Source organism: Mus pahari, chromosome 2, assembly GCF_900095145.1.
Source record: "Mus pahari chromosome 2, PAHARI_EIJ_v1.1, whole genome shotgun sequence".
Lineage (NCBI taxonomy): Eukaryota > Metazoa > Chordata > Mammalia > Rodentia > Muridae > Mus > Mus pahari.
The window spans coordinates 90,766,844-90,790,805 of record NC_034591.1 but is presented as its reverse complement, the minus strand read 5'-3'; the positions used below and the strand labels follow the sequence as shown (position 1 = coordinate 90,790,805).

The 23,962-nt window shown below is 42.4% G+C and overlaps 1 protein-coding gene across 2 annotated transcripts in view; it reads left to right on the top strand.

Moving 5' to 3' along the window:
* The window catches only part of Kcmf1 (potassium channel modulatory factor 1), a 59,594-nt gene extending 35,893 nt beyond the window's left edge, over nucleotides 1–23,701 (top strand). For both annotated transcript variants that reach the window (XM_021189947.2, XM_021189948.2), the window contains exons 2-7: nucleotides 1,222–1,389; nucleotides 3,453–3,592; nucleotides 14,509–14,610; nucleotides 15,796–15,970; nucleotides 16,900–17,182; nucleotides 21,695–23,701. In XM_021189947.2, coding sequence (XP_021045606.1) covers nucleotides 1,222–1,389; nucleotides 3,453–3,592; nucleotides 14,509–14,610; nucleotides 15,796–15,970; nucleotides 16,900–17,182; nucleotides 21,695–21,956 — 1,130 coding nt within the window. In that variant the 3' untranslated portion in view covers nucleotides 21,957–23,701. The remainder of the gene's footprint in view (nucleotides 1–1,221; nucleotides 1,390–3,452; nucleotides 3,593–14,508; nucleotides 14,611–15,795; nucleotides 15,971–16,899; nucleotides 17,183–21,694) is intronic.
* The last annotated feature ends 261 nt before the right edge of the window (nucleotides 23,702–23,962 follow it).

The window sequence follows — 23,962 nt, the reverse complement described above, 5'->3', positions numbered from 1 at the left end:
AACCACATGGTGGCTCACAACCATCCTTAACAAGATCTGATGCCCTCTTCTGGAGTGTCTGAAGACAGCTACAGTGTACTTACATATAATAAATAAAATAAATCTTTAAAAAAAGAGAGAGAGAATGTTCTAAAGGTTTTAAAGAAATTTTAGGAGAAAGAAACATAACATGTGGAGGTTTAAATATTTTAAAAAAAAATGTTCAGACCCTTTTCCCCTTTTAAAAAAAATTACATGTAATGCCTTTAATACTGAATTATAGCCAGTCTTTATATAGTAGATACATGTTTCTTAACAGATAGATGATTTACAAAAATGTACTCCCAATCTGTAGTCTTCTCACTTTCTGGGTGCTGTATTTTGAAATACTGAAGTTTTGTTTTAAAATGCCTACTTTGTTCTTTTTCATTACTCTGTGTTCAGATGTTATCCTAATGTACATAGCCCAAGCTAAGTCACTGGGAAATGTCTTCTTAGGGTTCCAGTTGTGTCTGATTAAATCTTTCATGTAGTTAAAATCATTTTCTGTTTTCATTTTTGAGACAGGGTCTCACTCACTGTGTAGCTAGATTGGCTTCAATTTACAGAGATCCTCCTGCCTCTAGCTCCTAAGGCTGGGATTGGAATTTGGTTTTTCACTTGGAGCTGAGGTAGAAGGTACCCAGTTGTTCTGGGTCATTGAACTATTATTTATTAATTAGCCTTCTTATTGCTTAAAATAAGTTGACCATAAACAAAAGCTTTTGTAGGACTGAGTCTTTTTAATTGATATGTGTGGCGCTCATGACAGTCCAGTGCTGCTTTCACTTGCCGAGCTTTATGGAAACTAGAAATTTCTGGGTGCTCTGATCTTGTTTCCATTCAGACTTGTTTTGCACATTCTGGGTCCCCTGAGTTTCTCTGAGTTTTAGAAACACTGACTTTTTTTTTTTTTTTTTTTTTTTAACAAGGGCTTTTATTTACATTTCTTGAAATATTTGGAGACACCCTACCCCCAGTAGCATTTCACTGTCTGGTGGCCTATAATCTACCTTAATTTTGCCCCTCCCACCACCCGTCTTGAGATCATCTTCATTAGGATTGACCTCACTGCTCGGATTGCTGTGTTTGACTGTGGTTTTGCTGGTCATTTTTGAAAGGCTGTCTAGTCAAATGAGCCCTGGAACATTTCCACACGGACCCTTCCCGCCGCTGATTGAAGTGCTTCTTCTTGTTTTATAGGTGTCAGCTGTGATGCATGTTTAAAAGGAAACTTTCGAGGTCGCAGATATAAGTGTTTAATTTGCTACGATTACGATCTTTGTGCATCTTGTTATGAAAGCGGGGCAACAACAACAAGGCATACAACTGACCACCCGATGCAGTGCATATTAACAAGGGTAGACTTTGGTAAGTTCATAATGCAAAGTTAATTATCATTTAAGGGACTTCTATGGGTATGAACCGCAAAAACAAAACATCCAGCAACTATCCCGTAAGTACCTCCAAGGGTTCAGATTCATTCGAACTAAAATCATCTTCCCTGTGTCCTTCTGTCTCTTGATTACAGTTTTCTTAAGCCCTTGGAAAACTCCACAAGTGGTCCAGGAGGATGAGGTAGAGTGCTTACTGAGGATGAAACAAGCAGTGAAATCAGACTGGGCTGTTGCTAATAGCCCTCAGTGAGAAAAGCTGTCTGCTTCAGGCCTCAGTTATTTAACTAGCCAACACACTTACCATTGTCTTTGATTATAGCCTTCCTAGTGGGAATGAAGCACTGGCTCAAGTGGGTTTGATTTGTAGGTCTGATAGATAATGACCCAAGCATTTCTTCTTAATGCTTATTAGCTATTTGTATATTTTTTAATAAAATGTTCAGACCCGGGCTGGTGAGATGGCTCAGCAGGTAAGAGCACCCAACTGCTCTTCCAAAGGTCCAGAGTTCAAATCCCAGCAACCACATGGTGGCTCACAACCATCCATAACAAGATCTGATGCCCTCTTCTGGAGTGTCTGAAGACAGCTACAGTGTACTTACATATAATAAATAAATAAGATTTAAAAAAAAAAAGAAAAATACTGAATAGAAGTAGCAAGAGAAGAGACCCTTGTCTTGTTCCTCATCTCAGGAGAAAAACAGTTATTCTTTTACCAGAGAGAGAGATCGTGGTTGTGGGTTTGCCATTTATTGGGTAAATAAATTATTTTTGGCATTTATTGTTATTTGTTTGGAGTTTTGTTTTGCTATGGGGTGTTTGTTTTTGAGACAGGGTCTCATGATTCGGTGTAAGCTGCCTGGATTTGCTTTGTGGCTGAGCTTGGCCTTGAACTTAGGATTTTCCTGCCTCCTCTTCCAGGTGCTGGCATTTCAGGCACATACCACCATCTATCCTTGCCATTTTCCCCCTTTTGGCTACTAGAAATCTACCTTGGAACTCTTATACATACATACACATATATGCACATGTACACAGATTATATGCATATACACATACATATATCCACACCTGCATGCACATATACACATATATATCAATGACACTTTTAAGACAGTTTATCTCTTAAGAATTAATATCTCAAAAAAAATAATATTTATTTTTAAATCCCCCCCCCCCCCAAAAAAAAAGAATTAATATCTTGGGCTGGAGAGATGGCTCTGCGGGTAAGAGCACTGACTGCTCTTCCAGAAGTCCTGAGTTCAAATCTCAGCAACCACATGGTGGCTCACAACCATCCATAACACCCTCTTCTGGTGCATCTGAAGTCAGCTACAGTGTACTTATGTATAATAATAAATAAATATTTAAAAAAAAAAAAAGAATTAATATCTCTCTCCCTCCCCTTCCCCCCTCATTTTGTTTTGGGCAGGGTCTTACAGAGAGGGTCCCGTGAGAGGTAGAAAACAAACAGCAAAGGGGATTGGAGCTCTAGGGTTCTCTTTCCAAGCACATTCCCAGTGACTTAATCTCTTAACCTGGCCTTGTCTCTTTAAGGTTCTGCCACTTCCCAGAGTCCCACTGGCTTGGAGGAACACTCGAACCTTAGGGAGATGTGCTTGGTTTGTTTTCTTTACTTGCTATCTAGAGAAACAGAAATTAGAAGAGTGTCCTAAGTTTCATATCGAAATAAAGGTTTTATAAATGTTAACAGTTATTAAAACCTCATTGAAATCAAGCTTCCAACTGTAATCTTAACACTCTTAAATGTACCCTTTCAAAAACTGCACTCCTTTAATCCCAGCAGGGGTAGGCAAATTTGTAAGCCAATACTCAGTGAGATGAGATTGTCTCATCTCACTGAGTATTAATTAACTTAAAACAAACAAACAAACCAAGACCCCACTTAATAAGAGAGTAGATTTATTTCTATTTCAGGCCGTAGCGTATACTTCACACTGTTGTGGACCATAACTATATTTGTATGTTGGAGAAGGAGCATGGGTGTTCTCAATGCAATTCCACTTTGTTTTTCAGATTTGTACTATGGTGGGGAAGCTTTCTCTGTAGAGCAGCCACAGTCTTTTACTTGTCCCTATTGTGGAAAAATGGGCTACACGGAAACATCTCTTCAAGAACATGTTACTTCTGAACATGCAGAAACATCAACAGAAGTGGTAGGTGAAGTATTTTGCTAAAAATGATGACATATGTTACTCCTGATATTGCTGAAGCAAGGTATTGTCATCCTCCTGTATGGTATAATGGACTGCTTATATAGTAATAAAAATTACTTTTGACAGCAAATTTTAGAGCCCTGGGATGCTGCATTTCTTCAAGATACATGCAGGGGTGCCTCATCAAAGGCAGTGGAGGAGGTTGAAAGGGCCCAGCCAGCCTTCTTCTGCCTTTGTAAAGGGTTCTTGTTATTGTTCTGTGCTTAGTTTTTCTTCTATGAGGAACTTTTTTCTGGGGGAAACTATAACTCTTTACTTGTGTACTAAGCAGTCCTGGACTGTGTGTGCATCACTGGCCTTCCTTAGAGTTCATCAGATCACGTCTTAGCTTCCCAGGTCAGAACTCAGTGCTTCTCAGTTCTTCCTTCCTGTTCCCTCACTCTATACTCCCCCATGACTAAAAGCTAATACCTAGAATAAATTATGAAGTCTAAACTTGAAAACTTTCAATATTTTTCATTTATCTCACATCTGAGTCTAACTTTAAGCGATAAATACACCCAGAGAGTCTTCAGAAATGAGTTCATTCAAGATAGTGGTTTACAGGGCGGAAGAGACCTGGGGGGAGGGGGGGAGATGTGGCTATTGCAGGGATGTGGACAGCTCTTGTGTGCCCTTGAGAACATTAGGTAAAGCCAAGTGTCTGTGCAGCTATAGATCCTGATTTTTGGAGAATTTGCATACACCTCAAATAAATAATAGTTCTCCATATGTACTTAAAACAGGTAACATTCAGAGAAATGACGTAGCATACTCAAGCCTGGCTAGAGGCCTCTGAACAGACTAATCTGCATTCCCGTAGACGGGTCAGTTTTGATTCAAATTTCCGTAAGATTTAGAGTTGAAGGTTTGATTAGCCTCATCTGGTCCTCAAACCAAATTCCCCTTGAGAGTACACCAAGGGGACCTCAGAGCACCATTGTCACACTTTTTGTTTGCTCTGACTGGTTCTTTTCTTTTTCTTTATTTTCTTTTCTTTTTCTTTTTCCTTTTCTTTCTTTCTTTTCTTTTTTTTTTTTTAAGACTGGGTTTCTCTATAGCCTTGACTGTCCTGGAACTCACTCTGTAGACCAGGCTTGCCTCGAACTCATAAATCCGCCTGCCTCTGCCTCCCAAGTGCTGGGATTAAAGGCATGCACCACCGCACTCGGCTCTTTCTTTTTTATTTTTTTTATTGGTTTTTTTGAGACAGGGTTTCTCTGTAGCCCTGGCTGTCCTGGAACCCTGGCCTGTTCTAATTTCTGTTGGGTCTTTTTATTTAACTAGATGTTCTGAGTTCTTATGGAGAATGGGACATCCCTAAGGTCCTTGAAGCCAGCAAGCTCTAGTGTCCTTTCATTACTTGGGTGGGCAATTTAACTACACTGCTTTCCACATTCCGGATTGGGTAACCCAGGCCTTTCTGTGGTTTACAATCAAGGCTAAGTATTTTTGTCGGGAAAGCAACTATTGCTGTTTATACACTCCTTTCTGATATGCAGTGTGAAAACTAAATACCCACCATGTACAGTTTTACAAGTTTGTTGAGTCACTTACCCACATTACAATCCCAAAGTATCCAGTACATGACCCGGGGCAGTCCTTGCCATTCAAGTTTTTCATATTTGTTTTGTGGGTTATGTTTTAAGGATCTCTCCCTCCTTAGTCCTTGTTTTTGTGTAAGTAATAAATTACACTGCAATAACCAAGACCCAGACATTTCAAAATGAAAAAATAGCAAGCAGACAAGGACTTCTGCAGTGAATGTGCGGGATCATGAATGTCTGGGTCATGCCAAGGCATGCATGTGTGGCCTATAGACTGGTGTTGGTTCCATAGGAGGAACGCTGGTGCCACCTCAGGCCTGTCTGCCTGTGACTGTCATGCTCTAATGTAAATTTGCATGTGTCACCTCTTAATCTACAGTGTTTTGTTGTGCAGAGCCATGCTTTTGTTTTTTGCTTTTATCAAGACAGGGTTTGTTTGTTTGTTTGTGTATGTGTGTTTGGTTTGGTTGGTTGGTTTTGTTTGTTTTGTTTTTAATTTTGGTCTTTATTTGGGGGTGGGGGTAGGAGTTGGTTCCCTCTATCATTGTGTGTGTCCTTGATTCTGAATTGTGCTCAGGTCATCAGGCTTGGCAGCTCCTGCCCTACCCCAAACCAGACAGTCTAAAATTGAGTCATAAATTCAGGAGTAAGTCCCTTCATTATTGTGCCTTTATTCGAGCAGTAACTGCACTTTCCTCTAGACCCACTCATGCTTGGCTATAGGCTTTAGGACCCACGCCTTCTAATATCAGCATTCCTTTGGAGTACTGTAGGGCTCTGTGAGGCTCTGTCATTGTAAACAGTTGCTGCAGCTCACTTCGGGTGAGTAAAAGAGTCTGTTGAAGACAGAATTTGATAGCATCTTTGTGGCCCTTTATGGTTTTCTTCCTTTTTCCCAGCCTGGGATGCTATAGAACAACTGGAGCACTATGCCTTCTCAATATTCATTTAAGATCATTCAAGAAGCTTAAGTTTGAGTGTACCAAGAACTCTTTAAAACAAGGCCCTGGCTGGGGATTATGGCTCAGTGGTCAGATACTTGCTTAGTATAAAAGAGATTTTGGATCTGATTGCCAGCAGTATATGGAAAAAAGAGGAAACAAAACAAAGAACAGCATCTGATAGAGATTATATGGTAAAGGTAGTTACTAGTTAAAAACAAAAGGATGACATAGATTGTGTATGTATTCGTAAGTCTCGGTAATATTTATGTATAACACCAAATATGAGAAATGGGACTTTGAAATGTTTTACTAGTGTGTTATTTATGCATAATGGTGGGCTTCGTTGTGCATGTAATGCATTTTGGTCATATTTCCTTATATCTTCTCTCATCTCATACCCCTTCTCAACCAGCCTGTACTTAATGTTACTAAAGTTCCATTGGGGTTTTTAAAGGAATATGGCTGAGGACTGTTAAGAGGAACACAGTCACCTTACCAGTGGCTGCACCACAGAAGAAAGTGTTTGTCCCTCCCCTGTTGTCTTAGTTAGGGTTTTACTGCTGTGACCAGACACCATGACCAAGGCAAGTCTTAAAAGACAAACATTTAACTGGGGCTTGCTTATAGTTTCAGAGTTAAGTTCATCATCATGATGGGAAACATGGCAGCATCCAGGAGGACATGGTGCTGGAGAAGGAGCTAAGAGTTCTACAGCTCCATCCAAGGGCAACCAGAAAGAGACTTTCCTCCTTGGGCAGCCTAGAGGGGCTGACCTTGAGCACAGGAGGCCTTTAGTGTTAGACTTCCCCTAGCAAGTTACCCATCAGTCATTAACTGCTATAAATCCTGAAGGCGGGCAGGGTTTGATCAAGTCCCTCTCCCTTCAGTGGCAGAGTGTTGACAAGCCCAATCTTTCACAGGTAATCATAGCTACTATAAGTTCAAAAGTATAGTGGCCTAGTTTTTCCATATATGATGACGATCAGGTGCAGGTATAAACTGACAACTACTGCTTCATGGTATGGTTAAGGGGAAGGTTTCTTTTTTTTTTTTTTTGGTTTTTCAAGACAGGGTTTCTCTGTGTAGCCCTGGCTGTGCTGGAACTCACTCTGTAGACCAGGCTGGCCTCAAACTCAGAAATCCGCCTGCCTCCGCCTCCCGAGTGCTGGGATTAAAGGCGTGCACCACCACGCCCGGCAAGGGAAAGGTTTTTATTATAGGTATAAGAGACAAAGAGTCAGAGCAGAGGGAGAGGTATACTAAGTATGGCCTGCAGGCCAGAGCTGCCTAGGGCCATCTGAGAGGAGAGTAGCAGGGATAGAGAACAGAGAAAACAGAGTGAGAAGCAGGAGCAGGGCATAGGGAGAACATAAAGAGAATAAAGGGCTCGAAGGAGAATGAGTAGATATGCAGAGGAACTAGGATGCTCTGTGGACTTTGAAATATAGATCTATTCAAATACGAAAAATATAGATATGGAAAAAGTATATAACAGGTACTTGTGATACTGAAGGAAGGAACTTGGAGGACGGCATGTATTTTGATATACTGATAGATACTACAGATAGCATATGTCCCTTCTGCTAGAGATAAGAGAAATGACTCCTTGTTAGAGGGGAAGTGGCCTCGCCTCACGAGTTCCTGAGGAATGCTGGCCTTTAACCATCAGAAGTCCTCCTGTAGTCTAGATTGAGCTCATATCATTTCTGGCCTTTGGAGTTAGGGAATTGGAGTTTGCTTTGGACCTAGAGTGCCCTGTGATGCTTCCATATCTTCCATATCCATAGACAGTGCATAGTGTTTAACTTGTAGTTGAGCACATCTATCTACTTGAGCATTTGCCCAAAAAGAAAACAGTCCTTTCTTGTGGCCTCTGAACTGTGAGGCATGAGTCATCAGGTGTGAATTCTTGAGAGCAGTGTCTGTGGAGGCCAGAAGAGGGCATTGGATTCTTACTGGAGGGGTGGGGGAGGGTGTTTGGGATTGTAGGTGGTAGAGTTTTTGTTGTTATTGTTGTTGTTTTTCTTTTTGAGGCAGGTCTGACTGGCCTAGAACTCATAGAAATAAATCTACCTGCTCTCATGTGCTAGAATTAAAGGTGTGCACCACAATGCCTGGAACAAACATATTTGATGTATGTAAATGTTCATTCACTGAAGTTAAAGAATTCTTGGAGTTGAGTATAATTGCTCTTCATAATAACAGATTTAACACCTAATCAGTACACAGATGTCATTGTGTTAGAGAATACCAAATTCTAGCTTATTTGACTCAGTGAGAGGGCAGTGTAAGAAGTAGTTAGGGGAGGCCTTGAAATTTTAATGTGGTTTTGAAAAGAAAGGGAAGGAGTCAGCATAATTCAAAAGGAAGAGATACAACCAAAATGCATTGTTAAGAAGAAAACAGCTGTGCTGAGGTGATGGCTCAGCAGTTAAGAGCACTCACTGACTGCTTTTCCAGAGATCTGAGTTCAGTTCCCAGCAACTACTTAAGTCTACTTAAGTGACTCACAACCATCTGTAATGGGATAAGTGCCCTCTTCTGGTGTGTCTGAAGAAAGCAACAGTGTTATTTACATTTAAAATAAATCTTTAAAAAGAAGAGGAGGAAGTGGAGGAGGAGAAAGAGGAGGAGGAGGAGAAAGAGGAGAAAAAGAAAATACCCAACAGTGATGCATCTGACTGGGACATAGAGATGGATTCTTCAGTGAGACCAGATACCAGAGAACCATTAGCCAAGAAGCTGTGCCCTAGTGTTGATGTAGACATTTCAGGTCCTTTACAGAAAAATGCCATCTCCATTGTCATGCCACTACCCTTGTCTTGAGAAGCAAAGGATGATGGGTACTATGTGTATGACCTTGTGGTTCTCTGAAATCTGACAGCCCTAAGCTTGCTGATGAAGTGGATGAGTGAGTGCATCATCAATACCCAAGGAAGCTGTCCCTCACAAGATGATCATTGCCAGAGAATGGAGATGTATCAGACACTTAGCGGCACCAGAAAGTAACAGAAGGGAATAAATGATGTTGAGAATTCATAAGCTTTTGAACAGACATTCTTCAGAAGGAAAAAGTTTTCCAGGACTCCAAACTTGATACATTTTCAGAGGAATTGATACATGGAGTTCAATTCAGATATTTTCTCAGGAGATATATGGTACTTACTTTATAGAATTCCAGCCGTCTCTACCTCCCCAGCACTAGAATCAAAGCGTGTGCCGTCAAACCCAGCAACTTCCCTTAGCATGCGTTCCTAAGGGAGCAAACTCAGACCCTTGTGACTGAAAGGCACCTTACTGACTTGAGCTGTCTTCCTAGGTCCCTGCTTAAGGTTTTTCCAGTGGGCAGGTAGCCGGTGTTGTCAGGGAGGGTGTTTCCTACATTCAGTAGTGACATAGGATCTACATGGAGAGTGATGGCATCAAAGGTCTGTTGGGAACAGCATGTGTTGAAATGTGCACCAACTGGTTGCTTGCCGGTGATTATTTGAGAAACCACAAAAAAACTGCAGAGTCTTGCCTCATTTGGTAAAGGCTGTCGAGAGGGCTGCAGGTAAAAAGAGGACTGATGAACAGAAAAGAAGGACCTAAACAGTAGCAGAGGCAGAATAGCAAGGATGTGTATGAGAGAGGAGTTTTTGGTTATATCAGTAACAATAGCATTTGGCTTTTCATTTAACTGAAAGATAGACGTTTAAATATTTCAGGGTTTTTGGTTTGGTTTGGTTTTTCAGCTTTATTTGTCAAATTTACCCCAGCCATAAGACCTGATTTATTTATGTAAGTACACTGTAGCTGTCTTCAGACACTCCAGAAGAGGGCGTCAGATCTCATTACGCATGATTGTCAGCCACCATGTGGTTGCTGGGATTTGAACTCAGGACCTTCGGAAGAGCAGTCAGTGCTCTTAACCGCTGAGCCATCTCTCCAGCCCAAGACCTAGGATTCTTGTTGATAAGTACAACCAGTCTTTCTCCAAGGCTTAGGATAAAGGCATTGTTCACAAGTTCTCCAGATGATTTATATTCTTAGCCAAATTTAGGAAACACTAACTTCAGCCAATCCAGTAAGCCTTATTGTTGACAGGCTGTTAGAACTTTGAACAAATGTGTTATAGAATTTTCATGTAAGAATAGTAGAGATTATTGTGCTTTGTGGTGGTTTGAGTGTGATAATTATTTGTGTTGACAGGGTGTCATATTTTAGAGTGAGTGGCCTATCCTATGTGTAGAAGTTTCCCATACTGTGAAGGGATGAGGTGCCATGATGGTGAAGACCCTTTCAGAATTAGCAGCTGTGTGCATGACAGCCGCCTCTGCCTCTTCTCCAACCCTGACTTCAGTCCATCTCCTTTTTGTTTTTCCCACCCTATTTAGCATTTTCATTTTTTCCTTTGTTACTCCTCAGGAAGTGCACCCTTGCATGACCCTGGGGCCTTAGGCACACGCTGTTTGCTGAGTATGAACCTATGTTGTAAAAGATGACCCGGCCTCTATTCCCATTGGCTCGGAAGCTTGATTTTCTTTTCTAGGTTCTCACTTTTATTAACTTCCAGTGGCCCAAACATGACAGCATTTTCAAATCTGGTCTCTTGATTTCCTGTACCAGCCTCTAAGCCAAATGACCCTTTCTAGTAAAGGCTACGACGTCCTCAGTAATTCTTTACCCCAAACCTTTGTGGAAAGCGGGTGGGATGTTTTCAGTTACTTCTCCATGCCTACCTTTAGCCTAGCAGTGAACACAAAGATTTTGAGCATAAATACTAATTGTGGGGAATCTTGGTTTTCTTTGTTTTACATTCCCATCTCACCCCAAGACAGAGTTTCTCTGTATAACTCTGGCTGTCCTGGAAATCATTCTGTAGACCAGGCTGTCCTCAAGGTCAGAGATCTGCCTGCCTCTGCCTCCAGAGTACTAGAATTAAAGGTGTGCACTTCCACCGCCACCACCATCAGCTTTATTCGGGGCATTCTTGTTATCTTTCTTGTAGGAATATGTATCTTCAAAGAAGATGTTCATCTAACAGTGTACATCAAAGTCCTGAAACTCATCCAGCTGTCTCATTGCAGTTTGAGGCCTAGGCTCAACTAAGGACTTGCTTACCATATGGTTATTTTCTCACTGGATAAACATGTTATATGGTCTTAGGCTGGGCACACCTTTAATCCCAGCACTCAGGAGGCAGAGGCAGGCAGATCTCATAAGTCTGAGGATAGCCTGGTCTACACAGAGAAACCATGCCTTGTAAAAACAAATTAAAAAAAAAAAAAAGGCCTTATACGGTCTTAATGATCCTCTAATAAGACTGACTGTACATAGTTTAGTGCTTAATTGCTGCAAAATGAAACCTCAAAATGTGGCTTGGTTTTTTTGATCACTAGAATGGGCTGGAAAAAGTGGCTCAGTAGTTCAGAGCACTTGCCCACATGGTAATCAGAACCATCTCTAAATTCAGTTTCAGAAGCTGATGCTTTCTTGTGACCTCTGCAAGTACCCACACAAGCAGGACACACACATGCATACATATAAGTAAAAAAATAAAAATTTTTTTTGGGGGGGGGGTTCGAGACAGGGTTTCTCTGTATAGCCCTGGCTGTCCTGGAACTCACTTTGTAGACCAGGCTGGCCTCGAACTCAGAAATCCACCTGCCTTTGCCTCCCGAGTACTGGGATTAAAGGCGTGCGCCACCATGCCCGGCAAAAAATAAAATCTTAAAAAAAAACAAAACAAAACAAAAAACTAGGCTATGATTCTGTTTCTTTAAACCTTGCTTTGCGTTTAATGTTTGGCCATGGTTTGAAAGACAAACTATACTGTGGTACATCCTCCAAATATTTCTAATTCTAGAACCAAGCATCATCGTAATATGTACTTGCAGTTCAGAAGACAAAAAACAAGAGAATCTCTGCAAGGTCAAGACCAATTAGGGCTATATAGAAGAGCTGGTCTCCAAAACACAAAAGCTTGTAGTCTAACTAGGCAGAAGCACCTAGAAAGTTGAGTAAGCAGACGACTGCCAGGCATCCCAGAACACAGTAATGGCACCAGGTGGCCTGCATTTCTAGGGAAGAGTCCACAGTTTGTAAACTCGAGAGCAGACACCACTGCTTTCTCTTGAAGGGAGGAGAAACCCTGACCATTGTAAACTGCACTTGAGAGTGTGCTTGCTGGCTTGCTTCTTTCACTTCCTCTGGCACATTCCACCCTGGCCTTTCCAACTCTGTTTTCAGGCCGACTGCTTCCTTGTTTTTTTCTTGTGAGCATCCTTAGGTTTTCTTACTTTTCAGGCTCAAGACATAAGTAATCAGGACAGCCAGTTGGGCATTAGAGGACTAGTTACCAAATCAGTCACACTCTCAGGGCCTTCTGCTCTCAGAAAAGGTGGAAGGTGTGTTTGCTTGGGAGCCAGGAGTCAGACTGGTCAGTCTTCTGCTCTGTGTTTCAGCATTGACTTCTGATGCCATCTTGCTAGCTTCCTCCTCGAGTACTGCTGTAAGCCAGCTACCATAGTCAATAATGGCCAGAGCCTTACGTTTGTCACATAGACTAGTGAGGTGACTGACATGCCCACTGGTAGAGAAGCACACACCTCAACTTTCAGCTGTAGTCCTTGTCTGTGTCTTAAGATTCGGAAACTTTTCCTATGTCACAGATGGAATAATTTTTTTACTCTCTTCTGTCTTCCACCTCCCATTCACTAATTGTGATAAAAAGTATTTCAAAATGGCCTTTCCAACAATTGGCTAGAGATTATCGGCAGCCAATCCTGCCCACCTCTCTAAGTTCTAACCCAAATCTAACCCCTCTTTGTTTTCTCCTCCATTTTGGCTCTTCTTTGTATACTGGTCAAAACCCTGAGCACCCTTGCCTGGCACTCATTCCCACTCATCTCTGAATCTCCCCCACTGCTCACTCCTGTGGTGAGCACACCTGCTCTTGGACCCTCTTTGTCTTCTCCACTGCCCCCTCCTGGCAGCTGCCAAGATTACCTGCCCTATGGTTTTCTCTCAAGTTCCTTCCCAACCATCTCTACCTGTGTGCACATTGTTTTATTCTTGTGTTGCTTCTGTCTCTGGCCATCACACAAACAAGGAAGTTACTAACTTCTTGATCTGCTTACAGACTCACACACACTACCCATCCATCCCCCTGGGAAATACGGTTCTAGACTGAGCTTCTCCTCCTCCTCCTCCTCCTCCTCCTCCTCCTCTCATCTTCAAGTTGTTTCAGAAATGATCAGTGCTCATTTGTGCATTATCTCATTCATCTTATTGTATACATATTCTATAGCTATTTCATAGCTACCTGTCTTAGTTAAGTTTTCCATGGCTGTGAAAGGACACCATGGCCTTGCCATCTCCCATAAAGGAAAACAGTTAATTGAGGCTGGCTTATAGTTTCAGAGATAACAGTTGATTATCATCATGGCAGGAAGCATGGCAACATGTAGCTAGACATGGTGCTGGAGACAGAGCTACGAGTTCTACATCTTGATCTGTAGGCAACAGAAGGGAGCTATGTCTCCCTGAGCATAGTTTGAGCACATATAACCTCAAAGCACAGTGGCACACGTCATCCAATGATGCCACACCCGCCCCAACAGGCCACACCTACCCCAACAGGCCACACCTCCTAACAGTGCCACTTCCTATGGGCCAAGCATTCAGACACGTGAGTGTGAGGACCAAACCTGTTCAAGCCACCATGGTACCCCTTTCATTCTTTCTCTCCTCCCTCTCTCTCTTCCCCCATCCCTTCCTCCCTCTTTCCTTTCCTTTCCTTTCCTTTCCTTTCCTTTCCTTTCTCCTTTCTCCTTTCTCCTTTCTCCTTTCTCCTTTCCTTTTTCCTTTCCCTTTTCCTTTCCTTTTTCCTTTTTCCTTTTTCCTTTTTCCTTTTTCCTTTTTCCTTTTTCCTTTCCTAAGATTACTCCCTGGTCTGGAACTTGCCAGGTGGACTAGACTAGCTGTTCAGGGAACCCCAGGTATCCTCCAGTCTCTTTCTCCAGAGCACAGCTGTACTGTAGCCAAGCATTTGCTGTTCTATTTGGGGATTGACCCTTAACTACCTTTGGAGAAGTATGCCTTACCTTATATCTGATAACAACATTCAAGGCTGAATTTTAGATAAAAATGTTTATTTTTAAAGTTTTGCCCAGAACTGTTTGGCTACACAAATGTGTAGCCACACAAATGTGGCTCAGCCCCACTGATAGACAACTCTGTTGGAAATCAGATTTGAACTATTTAGAGCTGCTGTGTGTGACCCTGAGAGATGGCACTGCAGTTGAGTGACAGCAGTGCTTGCTCAGACCTGCAGTGTCTCTGCTGGGTTGGAACTGGGCCTCAGCAACTCTGTACTGACTCTCGTGCTTTCTTTTCATTGCAGATTTGTCCCATATGTGCAGCGTTACCTGGAGGAGATCCTAATCATGTCACAGATGACTTTGCAGCTCATCTGACACTTGAACACAGAGCCCCTAGAGATTTAATATCCTTCCAGGAGGCTTTGCTGGTGGTATTGGTGCTTGACTGCTGTACTCTCAGGGAGAAGGAAACTAATCTCTTTAGTGTTTTTGTTTGTTTGACCTTTTCATTAAGTTACGTGCTTTAGGGTTTAAGTTGCTTTTCTTAGTCTCTCATCCATTGGGATTCTGTTCATGTGAAAGCTTAAGTCAAAGTTACTCAATCTTTCTGTCTGCTAGACTTTACTCGTGTTCCATAATCTAAACTAGACCTGTTGGGAAACAAAGTGATGATGGTTTTTGTTTTTTAGTCTGTAGCTCTAACCTTTCACTCACAGTCCCTGCATCTCTAACTGGAGACAGTTAGATTGAGGAAAGGTGGAAATTACTGGAATGTGAAGAAAATGGAACAAGCCTGAGAAATTAGAGCCTGAGGAACTGACTGGCCTCAGACCGACAGATCACCCACCTCTGCGCTGGGACTGTGTGTCCCCACACCCAGCTGGGGCTTTTTGTTTTTGTTTTTGTTTTTAATCGGGGTTGGAGAAATGACTCAGTGGTTAAGAGCTCAGCTGCTCTTTCCAGGACCCAGGTTCAATTCCAAGCACTTACATAGGAGCTCACATCCATCGTTTGCTCCAGTTCCTGGGGATCTGACACCTTTTTTGACCCCTGTGGGTCAAGCCCACATATGATACACAAGATATCTATGCAGGCAAAATACATATAAGAAAAAAAAATTAAAGATGGAAAAAAATCAAGTGGGCTAAGAAAATACCTAGGCCTTGTGAGTTACAGTGCATTTCATGGGGGAAGCTACAAATACTAACCTGAAGTTTTTTTCTTCACAAACTCTGGAACTTCAGATGATACAGTGTGCATTCAATAACAATTGACCCACATCATCTGAACCCATTTTGTAAGACTTCTATGAATGTCTTTGGTTAGTAAGGAAAGATTAAATTTTGAAAAGTATAAGAATATGAAAGGTATTTTACTTTTTGGTTTTTCGAGACAGGGTTTCTCTGTATAGTTCTGGCTATCCTGGAACTCACTCTGTAGACCAGGCTGGCCTCAAACTCAGAAACCCACCTGCCTCTGCCTCCCAAGTGCTGGGATTAAAGGCGAGCACCACCACTGCCGGCCAATGTTTTGGTTTTGTTTTTTCTTCTTTTTGTAAAGTTCTTATCCTTTCCTTAACCTTGAGTTACGATGAATCGAGTGGTGTTCGACATGTACGTAGAATGTTTCACCCTGGTCGGGGGCTAGGAGGCCCTCGTGCTCGTAGATCAAACATGCACTTTACTAGCAGTTCTACTGGAGGACTCTCTTCTTCTCAGAGCTCATACTCTCCAAGCAGTAGGGAAGCCATGGATCCTATAGCTGGTAAGTTTGTTTCCACTTCTCAATGGCCAGGGCAGAAGCTGGGGAGCCCCTTTAAAGATGATTTGTGAGGTTTATGTTTTGCTTTTGCATCTAGTCCTGTGCTTGGATTCCTTCAAATCTTTAGACGTCTTAGGACATTTGTACGTGGATATCATAGTAGCCCATGTACTACTGCATTTCTCAAAGGCATTTGGGGTAAGATAACACAAAAGAAGGACTTTAGGGAAGATTTCAGACTGGAAGAAGACCTTCAGAATTCCATGATCCACTTTGAGGACTTAGGAACTCATTAAGTTCTCCTTGGGACGAAAGTAGGAATGTGTCCTCCCCTTCACAGTTTGAGCACACTGATTATTGAACATACTGAAGGAGGAACATACAATACCTCAACAACTCCACTAAAACAAGAGGCTGGGCTTTACTAGGCCAGAGTCAAGCACTAGAGGCGTGGAGGACTTGCCTTGCAGAGCACTGCCAAGTCCTCTGAAACAGCAGTGAGAGGAGGCAGAATTCAGAATGCAAGAGCCATGGTTGTAAGGCTCCAGACTCTGGGTTTCACCCTGGTAACTCCTCTGATCAAATGAGCAGAAACTAATGAATGCTGATGCCACTGTGATGGGCCCTGATCCAAGAACTGGGGTAAAGAGTGGGCTTGACAATGCTTTCATGGTGCTCCATTAGCATGTCTTCATTATGACTGGACCTACTCTTGAGTCTAAATAATTTTAAAGCCATCTTTAAGTTCTGCCTAAAGCAGGGGCTTAATTTTATGTAGATTCACATAGGTGCTGGGCCCTAGGCTGAACTTGGGTATGTTGCATGAACTTCCATTGTTTCATAATGCTTGATTTTCTCCACTGACAGAATGATGATGTGGCACTAGGTTTTCCTGTGTCGAGTTGATTGATCGTATGCATTTCCATTGGCAGAGCTGTTATCTCAGTTATCAGGAGTGAGACGTTCTGCAGGAGGACAGCTTAACTCTTCAGGCCCTTCCGCTTCTCAGTTGCAACAACTGCAGATGCAGCTGCAGCTTGAGCGGCAGCATGCGCAGGCAGCCCGGCAACAACTGGAGACTGCTCGCAACGCAAGTCGGCGCACTAACACAAGCAGCGTCACCACTACGATCACACAGGCCACGGCCACAGCCAACACAGCCAACACAGAGAACAGCCCGCAGGCCCTCCACAACTCCCAGTTCCTGTTAACAAGGTATTTCGTTTACTAGCGTAGCTAGGTTGAAGAAGGGATGTTTGGTTGTCACTGTCCAGTTTACTAAGCTTTTCCCTTTTATGTACATAACTACATGCCTTAAAAATTACCTTTGTGTTTCGGGTAAAGTAAATGTCGGTGTTTGTGTTTACAAGGTATAAGTCATTATTAGAAATATTTTTCTTAGCCGGGCGTGGTGGCGCACGCCTTTAATCCCAGCACTCGAGAGGCAGAGGCAGGTGGATTTCTGAGTTTGAGGCCAGCCAGGTCTACAAAATGAGTTCCAGGACAGCCAGAGCTACACAGAGAAACCCTGTCTCGAAAAATTTAAAAAAAAAAAAAAAAAGAAAGAAATATTTTTCTTTCACATTCTACACATAACACTTAAAGTACTGTATCATTTCATTTATATTTACACACTTTTATTAGGTAAATTTATTTAATAATTTATATTGCTTCTAATTTTCCATTAAAGTCTGCTGAGACATATTAGAAAGAACAAAAGAGGGATTAATGGACAGCACAGTGGGTAGTGTTCACTGCACCAGCATGAGGACCGGAGTTCAGATCCCCACACCTACAGAAAAAGGGGGTTCTGTTGCCACAGCCCTAAGAGGTGGAAACAAGAGGATCCTGGTAGGCTCCCTGACCATCAGTGGAGCCAGTTGGTAAGGTTCAGGTTCGGTGAGAAAGGTAGCAAGCAATAGAAACACTCAGTTCCCATCTCTAGCCTCCACAAACACGAACAGGTACACACACCAGTGTCTACACATGTGCATGTTCCACATGTACAGATATATACAAGACAAAAGCTTTCATAATATAGGGAGGTTGGGGGAGGGGGTTGTGTGTATGTGATTTCCCAAAGTTAGATTTAAATTCTTAGGATTAGTACCCAAAAGTAACTTTAAAAAATGGCTTACCATGGTATCAGTAACACTCATTACAGATAGTAGACCATTTCACTCCACTGGCAGAAGGTCTCATGTACTTCTAAAGCTAACCTTGAGGGTTAGGGATATAGTTCTTTTATAGAGTGCTTGTCTTACATACACAGTGATGCGCAGTCTGTAATGCCAGCACTGAGAAAAATCAAAGATATCCTCCCACATTGTGAGTTTGTGGCAGCCTGTGACACAGACCCTATCTAAGGGGCTGAAGAGGTGCCTCAGAACTTGTAGCTGTGCTTTTTTTTTTTTTTTTCCTGAGGAGACCTGGCTTCAGTTCCCAGCACCCACATGACAGCTCACAACCTGCCCAGTAACTTCAGTTCAGAGGTTCTGACACCATCTTCTGGTCTCTTAAGGTACTAGGCATGCACATGATACACCTACATATATGTATGCAAAACATTCATTCACATAAGTCTTGGGAATGTAGTTCAGTTGGCAGTGCTTGCCTGGCATACACAAAACCTGGGATGAGTCTCCAGCATTAAATACACCAGCCATAGTGCTTCCCTGTAATCCCAACACTTGGAAAAGGGAGGAAGATCAGGATTTCGAGGACCAGCCTTGGCTACATGAAAATCAAGTTTCTAAACTATAATGTGTATGGTAATTCTTTGGGACTTTACAAGAAACTATAATGTCTCCTTTCTTCTTGCACTTAAATCCCTTAGTGCAGTAGAACAAGTTTGTAGGCGGAGCACAGTGCATAGAAGAGTGCTTAGACAGGCATAGAATGAGAAGTGCTCAAACAACCCATGGTTAGAGCCCCTGCTTTGCCACTTAATACATGTAGCCTTAAGACAAATCATTTCCTATCTTTAGTTTTATTATCAATATCCTACTAAGGAATCCTGCCAGTTGTGAGGGATTATTAAAAATACTGATCATTGTCATTTATTGTGAATTTAAGGAGGCATTTTTTCACAGAGTGGTTTATCTTTGCAGTGGCCTATAAGGCCAGTGAGTGCCTCTTAACACCAGGCAGAGTGGGTCAGTGTAAGCTGCAGAAGGCTCTGCCTGCTGCCATCATTACCTTCCTACAGAGACTGAACAACAGCTGTGCCTTTTGGAGTCTGGGCACCACCTGAAACACGTCTGCCAGTGTGTGTCTTCCTGAAAGTTGGCTGCACTATGAAAAGGACGTCTTTCCAGCCAGTAATAGAGGTTCATGTCTTTAATCCCAGCATTCAGGAGGCTGAATGGAGAGATTATCTCTTATGTACTGTGTGGAAGAATCACCTATCAATAAAAAACTGATGGCCTATTAGCTGAGGTAGAAAATAGAAGGTGGGACATCTGGCAGAGAGAGAGGATTCTAGGAAGAGTTAAGAGTAGAAGATTCACCCCAAATTCTGAGGAAGTCGGATGCATGAAACTGAGAGGTAACCAACTATGTGGCATAGACTAAAATAAATGGATTTTATAAGTTATGAGGTAGTTGGGATGAGCCAAAGCTTATGGCCTAGGCATTTATTCATATAGGAGTATATCTAATTCTCAGAGTCATTGTTTCTGGGAACAAAGAGGATTGTTAGAAAAGCTCATGGCTACAGCTGAAGCCAGAATTCGAGGCCAGCCTATGACATGTATGACTGCCTATGACAGCCTATGACTGCAAGATTGTGCATCAAAAAAAAGTTAAGAAGATCTGACATGGTGGCACGCACCTTTAATCCCAGCACTCAGGAGGCAAGTAAGGCCTGGTCTACAGAGAGCAAGTTGTCAAGGAGCTGGAGAGATGGTTCAGGTGTGAGCAACACCTGCTGATCTTGCAAAGAACCAGAGTGTGATTTCCAATCCAGCATCTATATCAGGAGACTTACAAGTGCCTGTGACTCCAGCTCCATGGTATCCAGTGTTCTCATCTGCCTCCACAGACACCTGCACTCATGTGCATGTGACAGTCGGAAAGACATTGCCCTATTGGTTTTTGTGTTAGTATATGTATGTGTTTTCTATATCTTTTTAATTCCAAACTACTCGGTAGAGCTAATCCGAGTGATTTCATTTTCTGTGCATTTTTTAAAAAGATTCTCAAAAAATGACCAGAGCATAATATGTGTTGTCTGTTCGTACTCTGTCATTAGACGCACACTGACTGGAAGGACCGCTGTCTCCTGAAGCTGTGTAATAGATGTGTGGTGACCTGCAGTCTGCAGACCTTCCTCTCCTACCTTTCCCTTCCAGAATCTCACTCTGTAATCTAGGCTGTCCATGAACTCATGCTCCTGCCTCAGCTTTCAGCAGATTATAGGCATGGTAAAATATGCCTATAATCCTTATAATTTTTTTTTAAGAATTATTTTTTTAATATATGTAAGTACACTGTAGCTGTCCTCAGACACACCAGAAGAGGGCATCAGATCCCATTACAGATGAGCTACCATGTGGGTGCTAAGAACTGAACTCAGGACCTCTGAAAGAGTGGTCTGTGCTCTTAACCACTGAGCCACCTCTCTAGCCCCAATCCTTATAATTCTTAAGGTGGAGGTGGAAAGATCAAAAACTGAAAGTCATCCTAGGTTACATTGTAGTTAAAGACCAGCTTGTTTGCTTTGGGGCTCTTTGGAACTTCAACTGTATTAGCATGCATTATAAACTTTGAACAAGAAAAGCAACTGCAGCATCAACAGGGGCATTTATTTCCTGCTCTGAGGGAGTGCTCTGTGGGAAGTGTTCATATTACCCTGGAGCTGACTATAAGGACACCATTTTTTCCAGGGAGGTCAAAGATGGTTGGCATGTTAAGTGCCTAAGTCAGAGAGCCCTGTCGTTTGGTAGTAGACCAGCTAGTTTGGTAACCTCAGTTTGAAGATCTTTAGCTTAGCAGCTCTGACTCATCAAAATATTGAGCTCTAGTGCCATATTTTATCTGCCCCTAAAGACTTAGGCACTTTCTTAGCTGTTTCCCTTAAAGTTAGAATAGTATTGACTTCTAATGCTTTCCAGCAGGGGAGGCCTCTTCTTGTATGTCTCTAGTTCATCTGACACTATGTGATTAACCTTCTATCCACCCTGTATCTCTGTTATAGATTTTACTTCTAGATCCCCCTCCCAACATTGACCAAAGGCCTTTTCCAGAGCTGAAAACTTCAGTAATGTGTAGCTATTACTCGGCCTCGATATCCGATATGCTAGTATTCTCCTGTGCCTTTTTTTTTTTTTTTTTTTTTCCGAGACAGGGTTTCTCTGTGTAGCCCTGGCTGTCCTGGAACCCACTTTGTAGACCAGGCTGGCCTCAAACTCAGAAATCCGACTGCCTCTGCATCCCTGGTGCTGGGATTAAAGGCGTGTGCCACCACACCTGGCTTTCTCTTCAGACAGTCCAGAAGAGGGAGTCAGATCTCATTATGGATGCTTATGAGCCACCATGTGGTTGCTGGGATTTGAACTCCGGACCTTCGGAAGAGCAGTCAGGTGCTCTTACCCACTGAGCCATCTCACCAGCCCTCCAAACATAACTGAAGTGTTGAGGTCGCCAGCAGACTATAGAACTTGGCCTCGCCGTTCATTATTCATTGACTTTTTACCAATAAAGTCTTTCCTTTTTTTACCCATACAGGTTGAATGATCCCAAAATGTCTGAAGCAGAGCGCCAGTCGATGGAGAGCGAGCGTGCAGACCGCAGCCTGTTTGTCCAGGAGCTCCTTCTGTCCACGTTAGTGCGTGAAGAGAGCTCGTCCTCAGATGAGGATGATCGGGGGGAGATGGCAGATTTTGGTGCTATGGGCTGTGTAGATATTATGCCTTTAGATGTTGCTTTAGAAAACCTAAATTTAAAAGAGAGTAATAAAGGAAATGAGCCTCCACCACCTCCTCTTTGATGACCTCCCCACTCGAAGACAATGTCCTCTGTGCTGTATTTGCCAATGAAAGTGGACAACAGCTACCCTGGGTTTGTGTGGTGATTGTAATTTCAGGTCTGTCACTCTTGTTACATTGTGTACATTCAAAAGGAAGAGAGAAATATATATGATAATCATTTCCACTTAACTAATTTTTACTTCTAGCAGGTAAATGTAGGTAGCAGTGCAGGGTGGTCTCTGCTTCCTGTACCTTGACATGCAAAAGGCTCTCCTAATACTCCACATTCAAACTGAAGAGGAAAATTGAAATCTCTAATGAAGCTGCTGTGTGTATTTATGAATATTAATGAATAAAAACTGCTTGGATGGTTTACCTAACTACTGCATGAGGTTTTTTGCAGCGTGCATGAGTTTCAGTGGCCTTGTTATTTAAAAATTAAATACAAGGAGTAAAACTTAAAAAATAAAAATAAAATACAAAGCCCAAAGCTTTCCCAGCGTTATCCAATGGTTACTGGCAGAGTAGCTTTTGAATAATGTCTGCCTGACTCACCCTTATCCATGTGCCTCCTACGCACAAAGCCAGCTCTGCAGTGGAAGGGGGGGCGGGGGGGCTAGCCAGCTATGGCGCTCCACTGTATGACTGTCCTGTCACCCTGTTAACTGGAGTCCAGCCTGTCTCTGTCTCACCAGAAGACACACCAGTAAAGGCAGGGTCCTCTGCAGGGCGACTGTGTGCCCTTTAGACAATTTCTGTTTGTGTTTGTTGGAAGTTTTTACTTTTTGTGGTTGTTTAAATTTTTTTGATTGTTAAACATGTTCATTCAGGTATAGATGGATTTCATTTATTCACTGTTTAGTGCAATTAACCTGAATTATGTTGTCTTGTTTTTAAAAATCTCACCTTTTCAATCATACTTTGTGCTGTTTATGTGTGTGTGGTTTGCTGAAACAGATCAGTATCAGGGGAGCCTTCCCACATCTTACCAACCAAATTCTTAATGCTCATTTTAGCACCTTTTATTTATTGTTCCCTCCTCCCCCCCCCCCCGGCATAAAAAGTAAAGTCTTTTAATTGATTCATGCCACCCATATGCTTATGTTATTAATCCTGTGTGAAGAAAACAGAAAGAAGTAGAGCCGCCTTGGGATGTCAGGGTGTGGAGGATGGGTGCTTTCTGTTTGTCTCCAGTTTTCACACTAGCTCTAGGAAGGGGCAGTGGCTCTGGGGATGGGGCAGGTTTTGGAATGTAAATTTAGAACTTTTTAAAAAGATGCACAGCTTCTGATCAATTTCTATGAGACTTAATCTAATCATGTCTGGCTCCGGCCCTCTTCCCTGTGAGCCGTCCTCTGTTGGTTCTCCTCTCTCCCGCCATCTTGTCCTCCCCTCTGTTTCTTCATGACAAGCATACAGACTTGAACACCCCTGGGTGCTGTCAAGAACTGTGAAGTCCATGGTCATCCAAATCTACCAAAAAAAAGAAGTCACCCTCCATGTCTAAAAAACTGTCGCTTCTCCTCGGAAACTTGAGACTCCACCAGCTTCCAGATGCAGTAGCTGTTTTCTTTAGTCTTTGATGGAAATCTTCTGAAGGAACCGCCCTGCCGGGCTCCCGGTACACCAGAGGTCAAGGCCCGTGGGGTTTTCTTTTTTTAATTGGTTGTTGAGAAGTTTCAGAAGTCCATTTTCCAGCTGTGGTCATTTCAGACACATCTGCACCATAACTCACACATATCAATAAAGCATTTTCAAGACTGTTGGCCATTCGAATTTCTTTGGTGTTGAATTAATCTGACCATCATTCAGAGGATTTTTTTTTTCATCTCTAATGCAGTATTTTTTGCTTTTTGTGCTAAACACGGAGTTACTGATTTTGTGTGGATGTATAACCTTGGATGTGAGAAAGAATAACTGCCAATTGTGTACTTTCCCTTTTCTGCACAGATTCTGGGAAAACATAAGATCCTCCATTTTCAACATGGTTTTAGGGAACAGATGGAAGTCTTTTCAGGGCAGTTTA